Raw genomic sequence first — 11,299 nt, 5'->3', positions numbered from 1 at the left:
AGTCCTATGAATAAAGAAACATGAACTTAAAAATTCTAATCACTAACAGACATGAAAGAAGCATTAGTAACTATTCAGAGTTAAGCTGAACTTTTTGTTTCAAGGGAAGTTAGAATTTAAAGCTCAATGAATCTAATGAGCAAATCACCAATTCTGAAAATGTCTGTTAGCAACTCCTGTGCTTTGTTATGTTACTCAACAAAAAAATCAAAGGTGTAGTGTTTAAATATTTAAATTAGTCAGTGAAACTACTACAGGGTATTAAAATGGTATCCTCACTTTTCACTTCATGAACAGTAAACCCACACCTCGAACAGTTATTGACCAGGATGGACAAATATTTTTTTGCTAATGAAAAACATCTTTATAAGCTTATTTTAAGGAACAAAATGAAATCAAAGCTTCATTTAGAAATTCAAGCCATTTTATTATTTACCATGTGCTGCAAGTTTCCAGCATCTTTCTCTCTGTACTGGCTTTGCAAAGCAAAATGTTCTTTCTGAAAGAAGAAAAGTTACAGTGGAAACAAGTCAAGATTCAACACTGCAGAAGAGGTTTGGTTTATACAAAAATACTAGTCATCACAAAATACACTCTGCCTTGGGAAGTGTCTTAACCGACAACCATTCAGAATCCTTTTTATAAACCAGTGGCTGGTGGAAAAGAAGATCAGGGTCAGTCAGGGTCCCCTGTTCCACCTGTGTCCCCCTCCCAACCTCCTGTGCACACCCCCAGTCCACTTGCTGGTAGAGCAGTACAAGAAGCAGAAAAGCCCCTGATGGTGTGTGAGCACTGCTCAGCAACAACAAACATCCCTGACTCACTGACACCGTTATTTCCACAAATCCAAAACAGTCCCAAACCAGCTACTGCAAAGAAAATCAACTCCTCCCCAGCCAAACCATCCACTGTAGGAGATGAGGTTCAAGACCATGTAAGGAATCTGGAGGTGCACAAGTTCATGGGATCTGATGAGATACATCTGCAGGTTCTGGGGAAACTGGTGCAGGAAGTGACTAAACCATTATCCATGATATTTGAGAAGTCATGGCAGTCCAGTGAAGTTCCATTGACTTGGAAAGAGGAAATAAACCTTCAATTTTTAAAAAGGGAAACAAAGATGATCTGGGGAACTACGGGTCAGTCAGTCACACTTCAGTGCCCGGTAAGATGAAGGAGTAGATTCTCCTGGAAACTATGCTAAAGCATGTGGAAAATAAGGAGGTGATTGGCAACAGCCAACATGGCTTCACGAAGGGCACACTGTGCCTGACAAATTTGGTGTCTGTCTATGACAGGGTTATAGTGTTGGTGGATGAAGGAAGAGCAACTGATGTCATGGACACGTGCAAAGCATTTGATGCTGTCTTGCATGACATCCCTGTCTCTAAACTGGAGAGTCATGGATGTGATGGATGGACCATGTGGTGGATAAAAAATTGGCTGGATGGTCACACTCAAAGAATTGTGGTCAAGGGCTCAATGTCCAAGTGGGAACCAGTGATAAGTGTCATTCCTCAGCGCTTGACATCAGGTCTGGCGCAGTTTAACATCTTTGCTGGCAACATGGACACCGGGATTGAGTGCAGCCTCACCAAGTTTGCTGATGGCATCAAGCTGTGTGGTGTGGTTGACATGCTGGGGGAAAGAGATGCCATCCAGAGGGACCTTGGCAGGCTTCAGAGGTGGGACTGCACGCAGAACCTCATGAAGTTCAACAAGGCCAAGTGCAAGGTCCTGCACCTGAGCACAAATACGGGCTGGGTGGAGAATGGATTGAGAGCAGCCCTGAGGAGGACTTGGGGATGTTGGTGGATGAGAAGTTCCTTAATGCAGATGACTCGAAATCTCCCTTCTTTCATTTTTTTTTTTCACCATTATGAAGGAGCAACTTTATCAGTGAAATGGCTTATTTCCAAATATCCAGATAATCACCAACTGTCTGAGTAATTGGCCAATCTTAATCACACCAAGCAATGTTAGCTGAGAATTATGATTTAGGATACATTTTATACTACGGTATCATCACTCTTAATTAAGTTCTTTCCCTTATGTCACACTTAGTAAAGGGGCACAACAGGATCAAGTGACAACTTTTGCACAATTTTATAATTTTTGTTTTGTAATTCCTTGTTTTCCCAATAGTCCCACAGTAGTAGCAACAACACAAAGTAGCTAAGTTGCTGGTCTTACGGCAGAATCCCTATGCAACAAGTATTCATACAGGTAGGTAATATTTGCAGGGGCTCTCATCTGAAAAAATTATTTTGAAAAGAACCCAATCTCAGTAATGTTTCTCCTTCTTTTCTCCTCCTTTCCCATAGCCTTTTACTTTTCCACATTTGTTTAGTTCAAGCTTTGAAGCAGCTTTGAGTTATTTAACTTTTAATATGACTCCCCAAATGCATTGTAAAATTACTTTAAAAATCATCTAATATTTTCTATCTTCTCCACTTCTCCAAAAGTTATTTTTCACCATCTTCACAGGTTTATTATTCCAAATTTTGTTTGTCAAACTTCTTGTCTTATAATTCCATTTCAAAGTCACGCTGCTTTTGCTTCTCAAGTCTTGAAATGCAATCTGCAGACCAATTCTGAGAATATGTGATTTACCACTTAACAGGATTGGTAAATCCTCTTACTGGTCTTTCACATCTGAGCTAAGAGCATGAATTTACCACACAAGAAGGCAAAACACACATGGGGAACAAGAACCCCCCCCATCTTCACCAAAGGCTAATGTTCTGTGAGAAAAAAAATCTTCCTGCTCGAGACATTCTACCAACAGTGGACTTAGACATGATTAAGACAAACACTGGAAAGCAGAAGAGCAAATTCCCGTTAGTTCATTTATTCAATTAAAACTAGAGACAAAGGAAATCATCTCACATGGCATGAAAAGACAACACCTTTGCTAGAGAATAAAGCTGCACATTTTACAGCCATGAAGCAAGTGATAAAACCAAAATCATCAGGTTCTGTCAAATAAAACTGGTGTTGAGCTACACTCTTTCTATGTAGGGAGAGATAGTGTATCTGGGGTTCTGTGCTGATACTTAACAGTAGTTTGCATTGCCTTACCTTTACATTTTGCAGAGTTTCATAAAAACACTGTTTTACTCTAAGCATGCTCCTTCTCAAACAGTCCTTCAAAACCCTAAACCAATTATCTCACCAACAATTCCATCTTGTTCCTGTTTTCATCAAGGAAGAGGTATTTTCATCTGCATGAAGAGCATTAGGAAAAGAACTAGAAGAGTGAAAGGGAACCACAATCTATAAATGAATCAATATTATGCTAGGTTTAAGAGTACTATGGATGATGTTTTCCAATTTGATTCAGAAATATTGTCATTTGGTAAATGGTGTTATATGCTTTTAACTATGCTAAGACAATTTCACCATTTTCTTTCCTGTTTTGAATAGGAACAGAAATACTACTGTTAAAGAGCTTTAGCATTTGACTTGTTTGTGTGGTTAAATAAGTGAGGCATTCTTCGAAGCTGCAAGTCTAAAATCAGTCTTCTCATGGCCAGAACTACCTACTGGGCTGTACTTCCCTTCATCCACTCTTATTTTCTGTTGCTACACAAGAGCCCTGTTAAATTCTGAATCCTTCAAGAACTCTGAATGTTGCATTGCATTATGCAAAACAATGTTTTTTTCCTTTTTCCTTCAGAAGCACCTGTCAAGCTAGTAATAGCTTCAGTTCTTTCCCATTGTCAAAGACTACCCATCTCAGTCACGTTTCAAGGCAAGCAAAGAAGTTCTGCTTCTTAGCAATATATCCTTCGAAACAGTGAATCTAATGATTCCAAGGACTGCCTGAATTAGTACACCCTCTCCCACTGCTTTTTTAAATATTACGCAACAGAAAAAAATCCTCTTCAAGCCACTGGAATTCTTCCATTGCTCAACTTCTTGATTTGCCTCAAAAATTCGGTTGCCAAGCAGAGATTCCTCTCTCACTAAGGACGTAACCTTCAGGCTGCTCACTACTCTTTCACATTACATGTAATAAATGGTTCTGAGTAAGAGAGTGGCATTTCCATGACAATGATTATTAAAAGAACACCCAGACAAAAGCAGTAGCTTTGTTGCTAAAAAAGGTGATAAAAGATGAACCAACAGTCTTCACAGTAAATTAAACTATAATGCTATTTTTCCTGTGTTCTACTTAATATTCCTGTGTTTTGGACTTTTGCCTCCCTCTTTTATAGCCTCAGTGAACCAGTTCTTCTCAGTTCTGAAGTGATTCACACGAACATATGAATTGGTACTTGCAAATACCAGTACAGAGAAACTATGAGTACTCAGTTTCACAGTACTTTTGCACCTTTGTGCAGCCTATTATTTCCACTCAGACTGAACCCATCATCTATTGCTGCTGACAACGCAGTGACACTCTCCCTACAGGTGTTTTCAGTGTAACCAGAAGCTTACACCTGAACTCCCCAGTGAGAGGTTCACCAGAATGCTTCTCATATGTGGAAGATAATGCAGTTTCAGCAGCATTTGGAACATGAGTTCTGTGGTTAGTACATACATTCAATCACACAGGACAAGACAGGCTGCTAATTAATTTGTTTCTTGAACCTCTTCACAGCTATCCAAGTGTTGGCTTGGTACACCAAAACAAGGCAACCAATCACTTCTTAGCTAAAGCCAGTATTTTAACATTCATTTCTGTTAGATAAAGCAGAAGCTTTTGCTTCAAGCTAACAGAGTACATGTGATCATAGGTAGTATCAGCTGGGAAGACCCAGCCTTCAGCTCCAGTTCTTTTCAGTTTTGGAGTTCCACAGAGAGAGAAAGAAAGGTACACTAACAATGTTATGCCAACATCCATTATTTTTAAATAAAGTATAGTTAACATCTCGCCTGAAGAACTAGATCTTTTTTCTTCCTCTCCCAAAACAACTTAAAACTGTATTTATTTATAGCTTGAGGAAAATGAATATTCAATTCAGTCTGTTTAGGATTTTTTCTCTATTTACAAAATACAGTTACATAAAACATTTTACTATTTCTTAGTTTTTAAGTATTCACTTACAGAAGCTACAGTAAGCACAACCAAGAAAGAATTCAAAGGCTGCAGAGTTCCAAAGAGGAAAACAATAAAGTACAGACTTTATGAGTAGCTCTGTAAAGGATAAATAATTGCATTTTGTTGTCATTTTCCCATCTAGCAGCACTACTGATGCACAAATAACACAACAGTCCATATCTTTTCATTCTATAAAACAATCTTTTACAAATACTTAAAGCACAGGATTGTATTAGCAGAGGCACGATTCATCAAAAATTGCATTTGTTGCATACTGTAGTGACAGAAGAAATAGCTACTACATAGTTAGCACAAGATGCCCAACCTGAGTACAGAAAAGCACTGGTTCTCTTGTGTCATCTTAGGTGTTGTACCACCTTCAAAGCAAGATGACAAAAACCTACTACACTTTATGGCAACAAAATGTTTTCTACCTTCACAATGTTATATTCATTGGGCTGCTACTAAAAGTAGCAATGAACCTTAGAAGAGTTTCTTGCTTCACTCAGCAATAATATACACAAGTATTACTGTAATATTTGCAACACATGGTATTGATTTCATGCATTCCTTTCATGAGAAAGAGGAAGTCTTTTATCAGCAACTGATATTTGTGAGCTTTAGTAACCATCAATCACACAAAGAAAATCTGCAGGAATATTTTCAACATTAAGAATGCCATCAAAATCCTTCTTGAAGGTAGGGGGTGATTTTTTTCCTTCTATCAAAAAAGAGTTCTATGGGTCCTTACAACTGCAAAGCTACACCAGAGTATTGGAAAAATGGTATTTGTTATAAACAAATGATTGTCTGAACTACCTCAGTCTTATAATTCAGCACAACAGTGGTTGGAATTACGTTATTTATACAATGTACTGAGGATGGAACAAAAATCGCACTAAAAACAGTTACAATTTATTTCTTAGAGGTACTAATAGGTGATGGAAGTTTTCTTCAGTGTAAGCAGAAATCTAAAAAATCAGACTGACTGATTTAGAGAGAGAGAGAGAGAAAGAGAGAGAGAGAGAGAGAGAGAGAGAGAGAGAGAGAGAGAGAGAGAAAAAGACACTTTGAAGGCTGCGGTCAGGATTCACGAGTTTTCATGAACAGACTGATTTATTTTATGAAATATAATAATCAATGATGTTAGCTGAAGCCATCTCCCATGAACAGATCTCTTCTATGCTGCCTAGTGCAAGAAATGCCTTCCACATTCACCTGGAGCTTCACAGTCCAGTCCAGCTCAAAGCCATGCTGGAACAAAGAAGGGCAGTCCTATCCTTCCTTGTCCCCCACTTGGTTTAACTGTCTCATATGTTAGAATTAGCTTTCCAGTGTATCACCTCTATGATCCTGTTTGATCAGACTACACCCACACAAACACTAGACATTAGTAAGGAACTATTTTGCCTATTGCTGTCTTGCTTGGACAGCATTACTTTAGATGACATGAAATTATCCCTGAAAGCATATTAAAAATTCAAGTACTTGTCTCAGATTTTGTACAGGATCTTTTGCTGCTGATAAATGCAAGAAAAAAAAAAGGATAAAAATAGAATTTACATAATTGCAAGCATTTCAAAGTGACTTAGTGATCTTCACCGAGAATCAAACCCATACTTTGGTAAATTAGCTATGCCAAAGCCCAAATTCCAATATAACCCTACCACTCAAATATTAACAGCTTGAAAGAATGTCAGTTGTTACAAGCAAGGAAGGTGATGATGAAGTCACTTTTTAAGTTTACCAAATATATTCCCCCCCCATGAAGACTGTTTTATATTCTATGTATATTCTCTTAATCCCGGTGGAATTTCAACTATAGATTTTTCTACTTCAAAAGGAGATGTGTCTGTCAAATGTTGTTAGGGATACAAAAATGATCTGTCTACTTGCTTCCTGACCTTTAAGGATGACTTTGACACCAAGAATAAGAGATTCAGATATCATACATGTGGAGAAACAGCTTGGCTGCAAAACAACTAAAAGGATCCATACATTACCCAGAAAGCAGATTCAGATTAAATTAAACATAATAAAGTTAACACTTCCCCTACCTCAGTTTAAGCTGTATATAACCACTTACTCACCTGAAGCATAGCTTCTTTCTGTGGGGCTGAGAATGCTCGCTCCTCACACGGAGATGGTTTGTGAGTGGGTGGAAGATCGATCCTGTAGTAAAGAAATCAAATATGACATGTCATGTTTGTGAAGTCCAATTGAATGGTCAGATATTATTTAACTGCCAAATCACCCAACACTCAGTATTCAGGGACACACACCTTTCAGTCACCAATGACACACGTGAAATATTGTAATGTAACACATCCACCACTGGCAATCATTCAGCCACACACTTTCTGTAGAAAAGCAGCACCTATAATTCACTCTTTACCCTATAAGAGGTTAAGTAGACTGAACCTCTCCCCATACACTCCAACTAAGTAGGGTTAGGAACTACTGTTATCTATCATGTTTTCTAGGTTATGAGATACAGCTTGAGCAACATTTTTAACTACAGCCTTTCTTTAAAAAGCCTTTGAGAAAGCCTTACTATCCATTATTGCATGCAAGACTTTTTCCATTGTAACCTTCTCAGTGAAAGCAAATGATTCTAAAAGAATTTAAATGTTTAAGACTGTTCATATAAATATGTTTCAGCTACAGAATCTAAGACAAACAAACAAGAAAACAGATTTTCTAACCATGTTAGAAATTACTCAGAAGTAAACACTTGACTCATCTTGCTAGCTCAATGCAAACAAGGAAACTTATTTTATGCTAAAGGCTCTAAGTTATTTAATTCTATTCCCCATTAAGTATATATACAGACATGACAGACATTTTCATTTCTCATTAAGAGTTCACTGTATATTGCATGTACAAAAATACTTCTATTTAAAGATATTTAAAGATATTTAAAGATAGATATTTAAAGCCATCCTCACTTTTTATGCATGTTCCAAACAGGGTCTAAACATCATCCACTTTAACTGATAAAATCTTTTCAGACTTTTTTTTGTTTGCTTCTTTTTTGTTTGACCATTTGGATGCTCAAAAAAGTAAATCACCTGTCTGCACCAGAGACTTGAAGAAACAACTAGAAAGCACATTAAGTCACTCATTTCTAAGTACATGTCTGTGGGTGCTTGCTTAATTTTACACATATATTAGAATAAATCTTAGCAGGCCTTCACTTCTGCAAAGCATGGTCAATCTGCTTTCAAATTAGACCCACAGGTACAGCAAACTAGTAGTCTGTGGCATCAGTCAAGAGGGAACTCTCCCCTGCCCTCCAGTTAAATCTATACATTTTCTTTCAAAAAAAAAAAACCCTTCTGAAGAGATAAAGCATTATATTACCTCTGAAGTCACTCTTATGATCTCATTTCTTTTACAAAAATACAAATGATTTCATATTTTCTACTCTGAAAATACAGCCCTGAAATCATGACAGCTGAATAGCTTTTAAGTAAACTCAGACATTTACATTCCTATATAGAACAAATGCTTTCTATGCATTATTTTCCATTGAACAAAAAAAAAAAAATTCCAACACATACTCACACTTTGTCAAGATAGGATGGCCTTTTTTTCCTCGGGGTCAGCAGCACTGTCACAAAGATGGTAATGATAAAAAGAGCAAGGACTGCCCCAATCACAGCCCCTGCTACAGCAACAGAAGATGTCTGCTTAAATGGCACATCTGCAATGTGATAGCACAGATTACACCTTTAAGAAGTTCACACACTTTCAATACTCAGATAAGCTACTTCAGCTTGTTCAGTTGCTCTGAGAAATGTTTCTTCCTTCTACCACCAAACAGAAAGCCTTGTCCTGCACTAGCACTCTTGCAGTTCTGGCTCCACTCACTAAGTTAAAAAACTGGTTGAATTAAGACAGTTAATGAAATCATAACCTGATTTTGAAAGTGTCATTGACTACTTTTAATAAATAGTAGCTGCATGCTTTTATTTTCCATTTCAAGGCAAGATGATGTTACAGAACACATGCTTTTGCACTTGCATGAGCTAACAAGGTTTTAATTCAAAAACCTAGACAACTATGGCTTTATTGGGAATCTTTCTTTAAAGACATTGAAGTCTGCAGAAAGCAAAAAGGAAAATATAAAATCAGGAGAAAAAAAAAGGTATATTATTAGGAGCAATGAACATGCAAACTTACTAACTACTTGGTTTGTACTTATAAAACCAACCACTAAGACCACCTATCATCTCCAGGACTTCACACTTCAAGCTACAAGAAAGTAATTTTCATAAATAAATTTTAATAAGGAGGGAAGGTAAAAAAAAGTGTCTTTTTCCTTCTAAAGCATTTTTGTCTGACCTTAGCATTGTCAAATCCGACGTTTAACAACTCTCATACTGAATTAACACACTTGTCAGTTTTTAAAGGTCACTCCTTTCACTGTGCTTGGAATTGAATGTTTTAAGTCTCAAAACTGAAAAACCCGCTAGCACTTTGATTTAAAATCATCAAGCCCAGTTATTTCAAACTTGGATCAACAGGCTCATCAAAAAGCTGCACAATTGGAATAGCTCATATTAGATGCACTAAAACTCTTACCTGTAAAATATAGGTAGCATACATTAGATAATGCTCTGATCTACATTGAATACTGAATCAGAAAGGGTAGCAGCAAAGAATTTGAAAATTAACACAGTTCTATACCTCAACATATTTCTAAAGCAATTTACTTCAGCTATTTTCCAAACAAGATATGACCATCCTCTATTTAATCTCTTACCAGAGGAAATTTTGAGAGCCTCTTCAGCTGTATGTTCTATTCACAGGTAAAAAAAAAACCCCTTGAAATATTCAATATGTTCTATCAATAACTCAAAATTCCAATGTTGTTCTGCCTGTACGCTGAAAAGCTGGACAGAATAATCTCTCATTAAAAAAACAAAACCCAAAACATTTAACTTGGAATCTAAAAAAGAGATTCCTGTCCTCTCACTGCATATGAAAGATGTGATATGAATACTACTCTGGGATCACACTCACAAAGGTATGTTTGAGTATTTATTAAGCTTGAATAAAACTAAGATTTTTTTTTGTGACTTCCTTAAAGTTGCGGAATAAAGTCATGGAGTAACAACTTGCAGAAGCTAATTCACTCCACAAGATTAATTAACATACCGCCTTCAGTGATCATTGTTCTAGTTTACATAATGGCTTTCTTGCCATAAGCTCCATTTGTGTCAGATACCAGGCTGAACACCATGAAACAATCCTGGTTTTGCTGGGAGAGACTCAATTTCTTCTCAGCAGCTGGTACAGTGCTGTGTTTTGGATTCGGCATGACAATAACGTTGATAACGCACTCATGTTTTGGTTTGTGCTGGACTTTTTTTTTTGTGTGTGTGTGTTTCAGAGGAGGTACACAAAAGAAAACTAGGAGGGAGCATAGCTAGGACCAGTGACCCAAACTGGCCAAAGGAATACTCCAAACCACAGAATATCATGCCCAGTATGTAAACAAGTGAAGTTACCCAGAAGGGAGGGGATCTGGCATTGGTCAGTAGGTGGGGAGTAACAGTATTGCACATCACTTGTTCGTTTGGGTTTCTTTCCCCTTTTTGATTATCATAATTATTTCCTATTATAATTTTAATATTTTACCTTGTTTTCAAATAGCAAATTGTTCTTATCTCAACATATAAGTTCTACTTTTGATTCTTCTCTCCATTTGACCAGGGTGGTCAGGAGAGAGGGGAGGTGAGTGAGCACTGGTGTGGTGCTTAGTTGCCAGCTGGGTTTAAACCACAACAGAAACATAAATCCTAGTTTCTTCTGAAGAATGGGCATATGAATTAGTGGAAGACCCACCTAAGCATTGCCTTTTAATTGGCTTAGGTTTAGTTTATACTGGGTACCCACTTCTTTAAGTGAGAAAAATCACAAGTAACTAATATACGCTGTTAGGTCCAGAATTCACGAAGAGGCTTTGATCTCGTGATTACACCAGAAGAGTTTCTTGACTGTTTCATACTAACTTCACAGTGCCTTTTTTTCCGGTAAATTCTGTTCTAATGTTGAAACACCACAGAGCATTATACTTTCAATCAAACTCCAGAAATTGAATCTCATTTTGCGTGAGACAACAACCACCCACTTGCTTCTGAACACCAGTAAAAATAGTGATATCCCACAGCAAGAGTAACAACACACAGGAACTGAAGTGTAATTACCACAGGGCACACTGAATTTACTTTCTTATTTTGCTTT

At 37.3% G+C, this 11,299-nt stretch overlaps 1 protein-coding gene across 8 annotated transcripts in view; it reads right to left on the bottom strand.

Annotated features, from left to right (window-relative positions):
- Positions 1–11,299, bottom strand: part of NECTIN3 (nectin cell adhesion molecule 3) — a 118,361-nt gene that overhangs the window by 63,441 nt on the left and 43,621 nt on the right. For 5 of the 8 annotated variants that reach the window (XM_051779998.1, XM_051779996.1, XM_051779993.1 and 2 more), the window contains exons 7-9: positions 8,615–8,753; positions 7,138–7,219; positions 437–499 (exon numbers count right to left, since the gene is read on the bottom strand). In XM_051779998.1, coding sequence (XP_051635958.1) covers positions 437–499; positions 7,138–7,219; positions 8,615–8,753 — 284 coding nt within the window. The other 3 variants (XM_051779994.1, XM_051780000.1, XM_051780001.1) reach the window with 2 other exon arrangements.

The sequence above is a fragment of the Manacus candei genome, unplaced genomic scaffold (genome assembly GCF_025592945.1).
Source record: "Manacus candei isolate 608988 ecotype Guabito, Panama unplaced genomic scaffold, ASM2559294v1 h1tg000014l, whole genome shotgun sequence".
In the NCBI taxonomy this organism is placed as follows: domain Eukaryota; kingdom Metazoa; phylum Chordata; class Aves; order Passeriformes; family Pipridae; genus Manacus; species Manacus candei.
This window is presented reverse-complemented; position numbering and strand designations above follow the sequence as displayed.